This window comes from Thamnophis sirtalis, unplaced genomic scaffold (assembly GCF_051295495.1).
Source record: "Thamnophis sirtalis isolate CommonGarterSnake01/CBP01778 unplaced genomic scaffold, rThaSir2_p1.2 scaffold_3, whole genome shotgun sequence".
NCBI classification, from domain to species: domain Eukaryota; kingdom Metazoa; phylum Chordata; class Lepidosauria; order Squamata; family Natricidae; genus Thamnophis; species Thamnophis sirtalis.
In genome coordinates this window covers 120,075,279-120,090,369 of record NW_028261383.1, presented here as the reverse complement: position 1 = coordinate 120,090,369, position 15,091 = coordinate 120,075,279, and the positions used below count along the sequence as shown (strand labels likewise).

Here is a 15,091-nt window from a genome sequence, read left to right as displayed (position 1 = left end):
ATCCACAGCAGTTTATTTTCAGCTGTGATGGCACAATGATTAGCATGCAGTACTGCAGGCTATTTCTGCTGACTGCCAGCTGCCTGCAATTTGGCAGTTCAAATCTCAACAGGCTGAAGGTTGATTCAGACTTCCATCTACGTTCTCAAATTTAGGCTGATCCCTCAAAAAAAATTTAGAAGCAGGGAAAAAAACATTTGCCTTCCTGAGCTTGAGTAGCAAGTGATCTTCCCTCATCTAAGACCAATAAGCAATTTTAAGGAAGGCAAAAGAGACAGTGCGTCACCCGGATTTGTTCAAAGAAAGGTGAAAATAGGTAAGGAAACCTCCCTCCTTCCTCTACCTAATGGTATGATTGGTCCTGTTAGTAATTAATTTGTTGGGAAGAAATGTTTAATTCAGAAAACCTTAAAAAATTGCTTGGCCATTCTAGAACAAGTGTCTCTTTTATTGCCTTTATATAAATATTTAAGGATATACAAGAGTCTTACTGCAGTAGGATCAGCCACACTATTTAAAGCATCACAGAGAACTTCTAATTTGTCCAGGTGTTTCCCACACAAAATCAGTCTTGTTCCTCCTCTTGTGCACATTCTGAAAGATAAACCAAAGGATGATTCAATTAATTGGGATTACCATATAATAGAATATACCTGTTCTCATTCATTCAATCCTAATGACAGAAAAAAATCTTCCCACATTCAGGATAAATCCTCCTTCCACATGCAATTGTTTATATTTCATCTACTGATCTTGTGGATGCTTAAACAAATGTATAATCCAGACGTTGCCTGAACAAGCATATTTTGTGCCTCTTTTTGCTTACAAATGTATTCTACGAAGTCTTGAGCATAGAACTGAGGGCAAAAGCTAGAACCCAGAACTACAGCAGTTGGGTTATAGTTCTTAAAACACAAGAAAGTTATGATGTTTCCATTGAGCAGATCCTATGCATGAGAGAGGTATGCAAAAAATTAAGTGACATCATCAGAAATTATGAAGCCTGATATGCTGCTTAGTAAGGAGCCTGAAGTTATAGGAGCTAAATATCCATTTATCTCAGTTAACTATACATCTAGCCACATTCAGCAAAGACAGGAGCCAGCTGTATGTCTATGTTAGGTGAGGTAACAAGTTACTTATATTCCCATTTAATATAGAAATATAGAGAGATAACAGAGCATAATTTTTGTTCTGTCTCTGTTTACGTGACATCTTCCACACAGGATGTGGTGAAAATGATTTATGTTCCTCTGTTGCCAGCATGGAAATGAATTGCTGGAAATATATTTCTTAGAAAAGGTCTCCATACCACCTTGGGAAGGCAAGGCTGGGAACCCTGGGAAGCCAACATTTCCATGCATTTCAGTAATGTATATAAGTAGCAAGCATCCCCAAAGGAGAATGAGCTGATGATGGCTGCAGTGATTGTCCTCTTGTGATTGAAAGAAAGGATTCCATCCCTGGAAATCCTCACAAGAAATAGCCTGGGATAAATAGAGCATGCTCAGTAGCTGCAGAATGAAATGCCACATGGAAGGGAAAACAAAAAAGATATTGTCCAGCAGGAAAAGAGACAAAATGGCAGCTTGGAAAGGATGAACGGTTTTCTGGACAAAACCCAGAGTAAAATCATTAACTGAATCAAACTTTAACTTGATTTATTCGGTTTAAAATTAGGCAGCACAATTATAATTATGTGAAAATAAGCACAAAATATTTAAAACAGGTTCTCCCTTTCATAAAACCTACCACAGTCTTCTTGTAGGAAAGCAGTATATATAGGGGAAAGCTGGCAGCACACAAGCAATTTGATAGAATAGCCTAGGATAGCTGCCTATAATTTGAAATGATCTCATCCTTTTTATCAAGAGATTTCTTAGATCATCCATTCGCCATCCTGGTCCAGCTCCAGTAAGAGAGTTCTGCAAAGTCCACTTGCAATCTGTCTGTCTGTCTGTCTGTCTCTCTTTCTCTCTCTCTCTCTCTCTCTCCTTCTCTCTCTCTCTCTCTCTCTCTCTCTCTCACACACACACACACATACACAGAGTGGAAGAAATAGAATAGCTAAAATTCCCTAGCAAAAAATGATACCAAATTAAAGTCACACAGAAGGTCCGTCATACTTGCCATAGAGATTTATTTTTCTTTTCAAAATATACTTACTAAGAGGTCAGTTAGCAGGACAATTAGCAATATATTGCACATTCTGACTATTCAGCATCTGTCAGTGCATATGGAGATTTTCAAAACTGCACAAACCCTATTTTTTCCTGCAATGCAACCCATTTTTGTAAGATTTTATCTTGTAAAATCAAGACTATGACACAAATCCATTTAAATCCATGTTGTATTCATTTCCTGATTGCTTGCTTTATATTATAAACAGCTTACATGTAGTAGTCCATTCATTTATTGCAATGCAAAGGAGAAAAAAAGGGGGGGAAGAGTAGAGGAAAAAACCACTTATGTATTTCCTCTTATAATTATAAAAGGCCAAAAAGCAATTACTACAGACATTAATCCCATTTGATATCCAACTACAGTTTTGCAATAAAGCTAATAACTTACTTGGAAAGCAAGCAGTCAGCCCACCGATAAGGTGGTGTCTCCTGCCAACTAGTTTATTCCAGAAGTTTAATTAAACTCGTAGATGTTTTTGGAAAGGAAAAGCAGCCCACAAATTGTAGCTATTGTGCAAGTTAAACTATGGATATTTTTCCAAACTGCAGTGGCAGTTAGTTCTTACACCTTTTAGGTGCAAATGACATTTTGAAAATTTCTGCCAAATTTGTGGAAAAAGAAATCGGGTAGTTGACTTCAGCCAATTTCTGTTTGGGAAGGAAAAAATCATTTCAAAATCAAAATCCATCTGTAGCAGCAGTATTATAGAAAAATCACAATGGGAGTTTTTCCCCCCAAGCTTGATGATATGGAGGACTGCAACACCCTGGAAAGAAATTTGCACAAGGACAGAGAAAACATTCTCACACATTTCTTGGTGGCCAACTGACTGAATGAGCACAGTACCATCACCTGTGAGAGTTTAATTTTGATTTTAGATAATTTCTAAAGTAACTTTTATTTCATCAAACTGAATGAGACCTACTAGAAGAGAAGGCAGAATTTCCATTCTAATCATCCCATAGTATGGAACACAAAGAATGCAGCTTACAAATCCACAATTGGTTGTATGGACTGTTTTCACAGAAATAACATCTGGAACACTTACTTCATCAATGCAAAGGAGAGGGACATTCAGTATCCCAACTCAAAATGTAGATGGGTCCAAAAGGGGCAGAATCAGAAAAAATGGTGCCCTGAAATATTGATTGTCTATTTGTTAGTCTCAGTAGAATAAACATATTCAGTGTCACTAATTTAATTCAGGGGTCACTAGATAACTATTATTCAAGTGAAATGCAACAATAATTTGTTTAATGAAGTTCAACGCTTCCAGAATTGGATTCTATGGTTTGAATCCATTGATGGCAAACCAGAAGTTTGTATTAACCCCCTCCCCTCCTTAAAAAAAAAAAAACACCAACATAATCTTGTTCAAATTCAGATCAGCTGAGAAGGCAGAACTGAAATTGCCCTGCTTGAGAATTCTTTAAGCGTTTCAACATAACTGGACTAAGTAGAAAATGCTTGAATTTGATATTTTATCACAACTTTTATCAGTGGAGAAGGTTGTTTGGAGAGATGAAATGTTCTTCTTTACTGGAAGTCCCATAGACTGAGAAACTCCATAGACACTTTTGCAGGATTCTTTAAGTATAAACCCGACACTCCGGTGCATTCTACTTTGCCAACCCATTATTGAACAGGAATTATAGTAGGTGCCTTTTTTTTTCATTTTGCCATTCTATAGGCTTTTGGTTTGTTTTGGGTGCTTTTATGTAAGGTTAAGATAAGTTGGGACACCAGAGGTAGAAAAAAATGCTGAAGATATCTGGAATTGGTGGAAATGGTAATATAATAGTGGTTATGACTAACAATACTAGGCTAACAATACTTTCAATAGTATTTTTATTAAAAGTAACAGTTTAAAAAGATGAAAACTAAAAAAATATATAAAATGAAAAATGAAAAGAAAAATAGAGAACAATGACTTTATAAGATTAAAGAAAAAGAAATGAAGTATATAAATAAAAGATTGTCTCTTTCATCATAAGTACAAACACTTTTAATAACATATCACCTTTTCGTAAAATAAAACTAATGATATCTTCTTTCCATAACTTATCTCTTGTCTATAAACAAATCCTTAAAGTGTTGCCTTTTAGTCCTGATGTCAGCAAATGTCTATTAAGGATTACCAAACCTTGATCAAGTAAGACAATATTATATATCTTCCTTTTAACAATCTTGGTCTTTAGTCCTTTCAAGTAATGTTCTAAAAATTGATTTCATTTATCTTTGTCTGTTCTCACAAAATTCTTCATAGTATTAACAGCCTCTTTGTAAGTCCACTATAGAAAAGTTTTCCAAGTCATTCTTTTGATTATTGTTTGTATGACCTTTTTAATTATTAAGGCATTAGCCAATTCCATTTGTATGTCCAATACAGCATCTTTTGGGGCATCATTCTTGCAGGCTGTCTATCTGCAATGACAGACACTTTTATAGTTCACTTCTGGATTCATTGTTGACAAATATCTTTCAATGTGTCCAAAAATTTACTTTGCCAAAGAATGAAGGAAAACTCATCTGGTACTGTAAAACTTGTTGATCAAAAAGTTACTAATATCTGAAACAAAATTAACAAGCAATTTCCAAAAACAATTAGAATAGGAAGTATGCAAACCTATTGTCCTTTTGAAAGTGCCAATCATGGTTTGAACAAAAAGATGGCTATTCCTTCATCTCCTGTGGCTTGTCAGAGACTGCTATCTTGAGGCCTCCTTCTCTAGAGAAACTGTGTTGTTAGTTGAGAAATTATGACCGACCCATCGTGACCCCACATTCCTCCATGCCTTCCTGTCCTCTACCATGCCCTGGAGTCCATTTAAGCTCACACCAAGTGCTTCGGTAACTCCAGCCAGCCACCTCATTCTCTGTCGTCCCCTTCTTCTTTTGCCTTCAATCCTTCCCAGCAATTAGGCTCTTCCCCAGTGAGTCCTTCCTACTCATTAGGTGGCCAAAGTATTTGAGTTTCATCTTCAGGATCTGGCCTTGTAAAGAGCAGTCAGGGTTGATCTCCTCTAGGGCTTCCTTGCAATCCAAGGGATTTGCCGAGTCTTCTCCAGCACCATAGTTCAAAGGCCTCAATTCTTTGGCACTCAGCCTTTCTTATGGTCCAACTTTCATAGCCATACATTGCAACCGGGAAAAACATAGCCTTGACTATATGCACTTTTGTTGGCAGGGTGATGTATCTGCTTTTTAGTATGCTGTCTAGATTTGCCATAGCAAGCATCTTTTAATTACTTGGCTGTAGTCCCCATCTACGGTGATCTTGGAACCCAGGAAAATAAAATCTGTCACTACCTCCATTTCTTCCCCATCTATTTGCCAGGAATTGAGAGGCAGGATGCCATGATCTTAGTTTTCTTAATGTTAAGTTTCAAGCCAACTTTTGCACTCTCCTTCTTCACCCTATTGGAAGAAATGTCCTTCTGGGTTTGGCTCCAAGTGGGGAAAAAGACACTGGAGGCATGGAAGCTGCTTAGAAAGATGGTTTAATGTTTTAATGGTGGACAGGACCGCATGGCTTGAGGTCCTAGGGAAAAAGGTGATTACATGCTTCCAGGTATTGAGTGAAAGAAGAAGAAGAGGGAGGGGCTTGCAGGGCTTTTTATAATCTGTTTGGCCCCACCTATCTGTTTCCTGTTCATGTGTAAGAAATGTATTCTGATTGGTTGTCAGACTCACATGGGGCCATGCAGGGGCAACTCTCTAGGCTGAGTCCAGGTTTGGTTGAATTCTCAGATGTCATGTGGTCAGTTAAGTAAAAGGCCAATATTATCATGCCTTAATCCCATCCTCCTGGAGCAACACTAGGGTATTTCATTTTTCTGGGAGAGGGCAGAACCCGCATCAAAAGGCTCTTTAGTTCCTCATCACTATCTGCCATTAGAGTGGTATCATCTGTTTATCTGAGGTTGTTGATATTTCTCCCAACAATCTTAATTCCAACTTGTGATTCATCTAGTTCAATAGGCAGGGCAACAGTATACAGCCTTGCCAGACTCCTTTCCCAATTTTGAACCTATCAGTGGTTCTGTGTCAAGTTTTCACTGTTACTTCTTGACTCACAAGTAGATTTATTAAGCGACAAATAAGATGGTCTGGTACTCCCATCTCTTTAAGAACTTACCATAATTTGTTGTGATCTATACAATCAAAGGCTTTAGCATAGTCAATGAAGCAGAAGCAAATGCTTTTCTGGAACTCTCTAGCTTTCTCCATGATCCAGCGTATGTTGGCAATTTGATTTCTAGTTCCTCTGCTGCTTCGAAATCCTGCCTGTACTTCTGGTAGTTCTCGATCCACATACTACTGGAGCCTAGCTTGTAGGATTTTGAGCATAACTTTACTAGCGTGTGAAATGAGTGCAATGGTGCAATAGCTTGAACATTCTTTGGTATTGCCTTTCTTTGGAATTGGGATGTAAACTGACATTTTTCAATCCTGTGGCCACTGTTGAGTTTTCCAAATTTGCTGGCAAATTGAGTGTAGCACTTTTACTGCATCGTCTTTTAAGATTTTGAATAGCTCAGCTAGAATACTGTCACCTTCACTAGCTTTGATGTTGCTCAGATTTCCTAAGGCGCATTTGATTTCACATTCCAAGATGTCTGGCCTGAGGTCAGTGACCATCCCATTGTGGTTATCAGGGATGTTAAACTCATTCTTGTATACGGCTCTTCTGTGTAATTTTGCCACCACTTCTTAATCTCTTCTGCCTCTTTCATTTTTGTTCCTTCATCACGCCCATCTTTGCATGAAACATTCCCTTCATATCTCCACTTTTCTTGAAGAGATCTCTGGTCCTCCCTAATCTATCGTTTTCTTCTATTTGTTTGCACTGTTTAAGAAGATATTCTTATCTCTTCTAACTATTCTCTGGAATTCCGCATTCAATTGTGTGTATCTTTCTCTTTCTCCTTTGCCTTTTGCCTATGATGGAGAGGAAAATCTCTCTCTTTTGGTCTGAATTTATTCTAAGCCATTAAACAAAATGGCTTCCCTCTCCCACAGTTGGTTCTTTTCAGGTTGTAACAAACTTTCCCCTTGTGCATCTTATTTCAAGGCAAAGTAGATCATCCTTTGCTATTACATTTACAAAATAATCGCTAGGACAGCTCTCCATTTTCTCCATCCATGCAGAGAGTACCGAACATGTGAATAGCAATCAGCAAAATGTGTAAAAAGGTGATTTGTAAAAGATCTGAAAATCAAGAGAGCCCACTTGGTTATTTTGCTAATACATGGAGATCATATCCTTATTTGGATTTAGAAATGGTTCTATTTTAGATATATGTCACCAGATATACCAAGAGCGCTTATTTAGAACTAGAAGATAAATAAACTTCAAGCAAGAGTAGGTAATTGATTGACTGAGTTTATACTATGAAGCAAAAGCATTGCTTGTTGAAATACACTGAAGCACCTTTAGATGTCTCTCTCATTATGTGATTTTTGTAGGAAAATAAGCGGGGAGGGGGAAAGAAGAGGGAAGAAATTGTTTATCTGCAGCTGTTTCCTTAAATAAGCTATCCTGTTGCTTGGATTGTGAGCGAAATCAATAAGAGCAAGCAATTGCCTAGCCAACGTTTCTGGTTACAAAGTGATTGGGCAAAGATGGCACATATCCAGACTGATAGGAAGAAGCTGGCTTGTAAACTCTAAAGTTGTGGACAGAATTACACCTGGAAGGCAGGAGGCAGAATTTCCTCCATATTACACAACTGTTATGCCAGATCTTGTATGTTTAGTATAAACAAAATATCATGTTGACGATGAGCCTGTTTTGTTGGGGAAAGGTCTATTTTTCTTTCTCTAAGCCAAGGAGTTGTGACTTATTTCAGAGACATACCAGGCAGTTACCATTATATGCAATTGTACTCAGAAAGAAAGAAAATTATATTTAAGGCAGAGCATCCCAACCTAGGTACCTTTAGCCAGATGGATTGCAATTCCCAGAATTCTTAGCAAAGCTGGCTAGGAAATTCTGAGAGTTGAAGTCCATCTATCTTAAAGTTACTATGTTTTCTTTGAAGTTCCCATGTGTGGGAGCTAACCATTTATTAGGAGATGCCTGACACGCATTCTAGTCATTCCTGGACAAAATACTGTGCAAGTAGGTGACCTAACCAATGTACCAATGTACAAAATGAGTGAATATTGGGGGAAGTGATATGATTTCCCTCTAACTCTTCTTCTTCCTGTTTCAGTTCTGCAGGGTTTGCCTGGCTGGCACACGTGATGGAGCGGTGCAATCAGAGCTCCGTGGCTGAGTTCGTCCTCCTGGGCCTGGCAGAGGAGGACATGACCGAAACTATGCTTTTTGTTCTTTTTTTGGTCATATACTTAGTTACCCTACTAGGGAACTGCACAATGGTGATGTTAATTGGGGTTGAACATCGTTTACACACGCCAATGTATTTCTTCCTCCTCCATTTGTCCCTACTGGACCTTTGCTATTCCTCAGTAACCATCCCACAGATGTTGGCACATCTTCTCTCTAGGCATAAAGCCATTTCCTTTGTCCGGTGTGCCTTCCAGATGTATATTTTCCTGGTGTTTGGTATGGCAGAATGTGTGCTGTTGGGTCTCATGGCCTATGACCGCTATGTGGCAATTTGCCACCCCTTACACTATACCACCATCATGAACTGGCACTTCTGTAGCTATACCGCAGGAGCTGCTTGGTTGAGTGGCTTTCTCAATTCCCTCATTGTCAATGCTTTTGCTCTGCGCATGCCATACTGTACCCAGAATCGCATCAATCAGTTCTTCTGTGAGGTACCGGCTGTGATCAAGCTGGCATCTACTGACTCCTCAGAGGCAGAGATAGTTGTGTTTGTCTTTGGCTCCATTCTGCTGCTGGTGCCTTTCATCCTCATCGGTGCCTCCTATGCCCGCATTGGGATTGCGATCTTGCGCATTCGCTCAGCTGAGGGCCAACGCCATGCTGTCTCGACCTGTGGTTCGCTCACCTGGTGGTGAGCCTTTTCTACGGCACAGCACTCTTTGCCTATATGAGGCCCAGCTCGGACAGTTCTGCCACAGGCCAGGATAAGGCTGTGTCTGTGTTCTACACGGTGGTCACCCCCATGATGAATCCCCTCATCTACAGCCTTAGAAACAAGGAGGTGAAGGGTGCTCTGAGAAAATTATTAAGCAAGAAAACAACTTCTCCAAACACGTGACTCTGGTGCTGTCTCCAGCTCTGTTCAGAAACGGAGGCTGAGAATAAGGATCATATGTAAAGTGAGCCAGGAAAAGGGAACATTTGATTGGTAAAGGAAAGAATCTTTGAAAGTTCTTGTAAAGATTCCTCTTTAGCCTTTTATACATGCTTAGAAATCCAGACCAAGCATTACTGGATCTCCACAGAGGCTTACTAGTCAATTTATTACTACTGTTTTTACTGAAAAGAAAGACTAGATCTTCTTTCTTCCCAGAAATGTTATCTGCAAAATTAGACAATTGTCTTAGATTTGCTGAGAAAGGGGCACCAGCAAAAGCAGATGAGTTTTTCATATCTAAATTTCCCTTTTCAAAGGAGAATTCAAGACAGGTTTCCCCTTGGCCAAATATATTTTCTTCTTATTCATTCCTTCCCCATGGACTTTGTGAAACAATTTGTCCTGTTTCAATAACACCTATATACAGTAGTACATGCCTGCACATTTAGTGCAGCCATTTTATCTTATGCTTTCTGTAACCGGGGAGAGTGAGGATCGGATTTGAGTAAGTTACAATTAGCTGAAGATCTATGTCCTAGACTAGAGAAACAACGCAGCATAGGCACATACATTCCAGCTCAGCTTTAACTTATTGTTTAGCTTCCTATACATAGAATAGTAAAGAATAGCATACTGTAGGCTATTGTAATACCATTTAATCCTTTTTAATAAATGTTTTCTGCTATTGACTCATAACCTCCCCAAAAATGTGTAAAAAAGTTTTAATTCATTGTATCTAGAACCTCTAAGTATAATGGGGTGTCTTGTGGAATGGCCCATATGGAAATACAACATATTTAAAATATGTGGCTTGTTTCAAAAATCTCATTTTTGCATGTAATCATAAACCATATTTTCAATGATGTTTTGGCAGTGTGGTTTTTCCATAGTTGCCCATAGCAGTTTGCAATTCATGAATTTGCAAGATGATGTTTCCCTTCCTTTTTAATTGTTTGTTATGAAAAAACATTCCAATCTTTAATTTCTACATAACAGATTAGTTTCTTGATTAGTTTCTGTATGTCAACACCAAGTTCAGGAAAAAATAATTACATGATGGTCAGGAAAAGCAGTGAATTGTATTTTTGGCACAGCAAAATGTTTGATTACACAGTGAATTGACCATAAGCCTTTCCAGATCAGAACAGCTCAACAGCTCACCCAGAGTAATTTATTTCTTTATTTATCTATTTATTAAACATTTTTCCATTCCCTTGCAAACAAAAAGACTTTTGGTACCTTATATTGTTTATAGTAAAACAATCCATAATAAAGTTCAAAATTAGTCAAAAATATCATAACTTGCTATTAAACCATGACAAATGAAAATAATAATAATAAATAAACCATACCAACTGAAATAATAATAAAGGTAATTACTAAAAAAAAATACAGATGGTATAATCAGGCATAATTCAAAGAGGTTTTTCTGAAAAACTGTCTTCAGAGATTTTTGAAAGGTCAACAAAAAAGGGACTAGTTTGAGATTTTTGTAAATATTGCATTCACACACACACACACACACACAAAGAAGAGAGGGTCAATGTAGTCTCCAAATCACCTGAAGGCAGGAATGGAAATTTATCAAAGAGAGAACCAACCTGAAACTAAGGAGAAATTTCCAGACAGCTAGAACAATTAATCAGTGGAACAACTTGCTTCCAGAAGTTTTGAGTGCTCCAACATTGGAGATTTTAAGTAGAGGTTGGACACCCATTTGTCTGAAATGGTATAGGGTTTCCTGCTTGAGTAGAGGTTGAACTAGAAGATCTCCAAGATCCCTTCCAATTCTGTTATTCTGATATCTTTTTGCTTCAGTCCTATGAATTTCCTGGAAGTGTGGAATTTGTACTATTTTCTCTGTCATTGATCAAATTGGTCAGACTGGGTGGAATGGGTACTCCTGTGCCAAGCCCTGGAAGACTGCATAGGTCAAAACCAGGGGTGACACCCTTCTCGTTTGGCCTGGTTCTGCCGAACTGATCGGGACAATTGTGCAGGAAAAAAATGCTTTAAAAAGTGAAAAAAAGAGCTTCTGATGATCACATGACTCACAGCTGAGCCATACGATCATCGGAATCTTTTTTTTTACTACGGTTTGCAGAACCAGGGACAATTATCCCTACAGATTTGGCCAAACTGTGCCAAACCGGGAGGATTTCACCCCTGGTATTGACCTATGCATCCCTCCAGGGCTTGGCACAGGATTACCCGTGTTTGCCCGAACCAGCAGGAAACAAATGCTTTAAAAAGCAGGGGGAAAAGCTTCTGAGGATTAGGTAGCTCAGTTGTGAGCTGCACAATCATCAGAAGCTCTTTTTAAAAAACTTTTAAAGCATTTTTTCCTGCCTATTCACCCAAACCGGCAGGGAAAAAATGCTTTAAAAAACAGGAAGTAAAGCTTCCGAGGAACAAAAGTGAAACAAATATTTCTTTTGTGTTTGTGAAATCATATCATAAAGAAGTTTAATATATTAATTATAATTAAATCCTTTCATTCAGATACAGGGGAGAGTTAAATTATACAAGATTAGTTTCCCTTAAAGTAAGTGTAAAGCAACATGGAGGTTGATGTAGTGCTTCCCTCCTTCTTGTGAATATGTACATTTTGAAGGTTGTCTATTTGGGGAAATCGAGTTTGAAAATACTGGTGCAGCTGGGGGTATATTAAAATCGCTCTCCAGAATATATTAATCCATCATATCCAGACTACTGCCAGTTGCAGGAATTGCCCTACTTTGCACTTAGTAAGTGAAAATATTCCTTGTAGAGTAAAGTGACCAGATTTTAAGATGGGTAAAGCGGGACACCATTGACGGGGGGGGGAGGTGTCTCGGAGAACCTGAGCTGTAAAAAAAAAAAGAGGGCTGTAAAACCATGAAGTGTTACCCCTGCCACTGCCGTCGCCTCCTCCGCCATGCTTTTGAGGAGCAGGGGGGCTTTTTTCCTGCTCCCGCCCCCTCCACCGCCTTTCTACTGGCTCCCGCGGCCTCGTGGCTCCTCAAAAGCACGGCGGAGGAGGAGGCGGTGGCGGCAGGGGTAACGCTTCATGGTGCTTTTACAGCCCTTTCTGAACAGTTTACAGGATGGAAAGGGGAGGGAGGCGAAGGAAGGAAGAAAGGAAGGAGAGAAGGAGGGAAGGAGGGAGGGAGGGAGAAAGGAAGGAGAAGGAAGGAAGAAAGGAAGGAAAGAAGGGAGGGAAGGAAAGAGGGGAGGGAGGCAAAAGGGAGGAAGGGAAGAGAAGTTAGGGAGGGAGGAAGAATGCAGCTTTCCCGAGAACGGTCTGCTCCGGGCCGGGGAGGGCAAACCAAGAAGTTTAGATGGGACTTCGCTGGCAGTTGCAAAGCAGCCTTCCCCTGATTGCCTTCCCCCAATGCCCCCAACCCTTTCAAAAGCCACCCGCATCGCCAGCCTCGCCCAACCGGATCCCCGCCTGCCTCCCCTCAGCTCACCCAGACCAGGTTGCTGATGGCGGCTTGCACGGCATGGCTGCAGGGAAAGCGGCGCCCGAGAGAAGCGGGCAAAAAAAAAACTTCTGATGGCTGAGCCGCTTGGCCCAGGACCGAGCCTCCTTTTTGCCGTGCTGCCACCACTGGAAAGCCCCCCCTGCCTGAGGCTGCCGAACGGCTGGTGCAAAAATGTCACACATTGGCACGCGCAGGAGGGGAGGGAGCCTCGCCCCTTGTCGGGTGCTGCAAGTGAGCCGAGCAGAGGGAGGGAAACCACTGCCCTCTAAAGGCCACATCGGGAACTACACTTCAGAGAAATAAAAACTTTTTTTCTAACGGCATCCTTTTTAAAATTCATGATTCGGCGTCTTTTCCTTCTTTTGGAAAATCATGACTTTTTGAACAGGCCGCGGGACACGGGACAAATTTTGAAAAATCGGGACTGTCCCGCCAAAAGCAGGACGTCTGGTCACCTTATTGTAGAGACATGCTAAATTATGTGGAACTTTTACATTTCATTCTTTCTATTGAAGCGTATGGGCAACATCTCTCTTATGCAAAATCCTACGCAAAGACAACCAATGGTACCTTGGCATAAGCTATAAGGGCCTTATAGAATTGGTAGCTCTGGAGTCAAGCTTATAATAAAAATATGAAAATGCAGATTTGATAGTGTGGAAGACAGAAGGATGAGAAACAGGCAGTAGAAACCAGCACTATTCCCATAATATACAGGTTTTATTCTGTTCTGCTAACAATTTTTTTTCATACATAGAGGCCCATGCTTGCATACTGCTTATAATCAGATTGGACTATCCTTTCTAACTGGAATTAATGTATGGTGTCCCTTTTAAGTGACTGTCTGCCTGACAATATTTGGATAGATCAATGGATGGCTAAGGAGCTAGAATAGATGTGTATATAGAGATAGATAGATAGATAGATAGATAGATAGATAGATAGATAGATAGATAGATAGATATAAATAGATAGGAAAAAGACAGACAGACAGATAGCTATAGATAGACGATAGATGATAGATAGAAAGATAGATAGATAGATAGATAGATAGATAGATAGATAGATAGATAGATAGGAAAGAAAGAAAGAAAGAAAGAAAGAAAGAAAGAAAGAAAGAAAGATGATATAGATAGATAGGCAGGCAGGCAGGCAGAAAGACAGATAGCTATAGATAGATGATAGATAATAGATAGATAGATAGATAGATAGATAGATGGATGGATGGATGGATGGATGGATGGATGGATGGATGGATGGATGGATGGATGGATGGATGGATGGATGGATGGATAGATAGATAGATAGATAGATAGATAGATAGATAGATAGATAGATAGATAGATAGAAAGAGAGATAGATAGATACATAGATAGGTAGGTAGGTCGATTGATCGAGCGATAGATAGATAGATAGATAGATAGATAGATAGATAGATAGATAGATAGATAGATAAGAAAGAAAAAGACAGACAGACAGACAGCTATAGATAGATGATAGATGATAGATAGATAGAAAGAGAGATAGATAGATAGATAGATAGATAGATAGATAGATAAGAAAGAAAGAAAGAAAGAAAGATAGATAGATAGATAGATAGATAGATAGATAGGCAGACAGACAGACAGACAGACAGACAGAGCTATAGATAGATGATAGATGATAGAGAGAGAGAAAGATAGATAGAGATAGATAGATAGATAGACAGATAGATAAGATAAGATAAGATAGATAGATAGATAGATAAGATAGATAGATAGATAGAAAGAGAGATAGATAGAGATAGATAGATAGAAAGAGAGATAAATAGATAGATAGATAGATAGATAGAAAGAGATAGATAAATAGATAGATAGATAAATAGATAGATAGATAGATAGATAGATAGATAGAGATAGACAGACAGACAGACAGACAGACAGACAGACAGATATATGATAGATGGTAGACATTGCAGTACATTGAAGCACCTTTAGATGTCTCCCCATGTATGTTACTATGGTGTCTGTTTCATTCTGAGTTATTCTCTGCAGCTGTTTAAAGTAAACAATATTTTTCTTAGGGATTTTGATAGAAGTCAATAACCTTCTGGTGAGCCAAACTTTCTTGGCCCAGGGAAATTGTGCAAATGGATCAGAGAATCCAGGGAAGGGGAAAGTGCTTGAGGTTGTAAATCTATGAACAGTCCTTTTAGCAAAATACCTT

The 15,091-nt window shown here is 39.1% G+C and overlaps 1 protein-coding gene across 1 annotated transcript; it reads left to right on the top strand.

Annotated features, from left to right (window-relative positions):
* Positions 1 to 8,433: 8,433 nt before the first annotated feature.
* LOC148048140 (olfactory receptor 2D2-like) lies at positions 8,434 to 9,380 on the top strand. Its single transcript, XM_087711232.1, is given in 2 exon segments — positions 8,434 to 9,159; positions 9,162 to 9,380. Coding segments are annotated over 2 exon segments (945 nt in total).
* Positions 9,381 to 15,091: the final 5,711 nt, after the last annotated feature.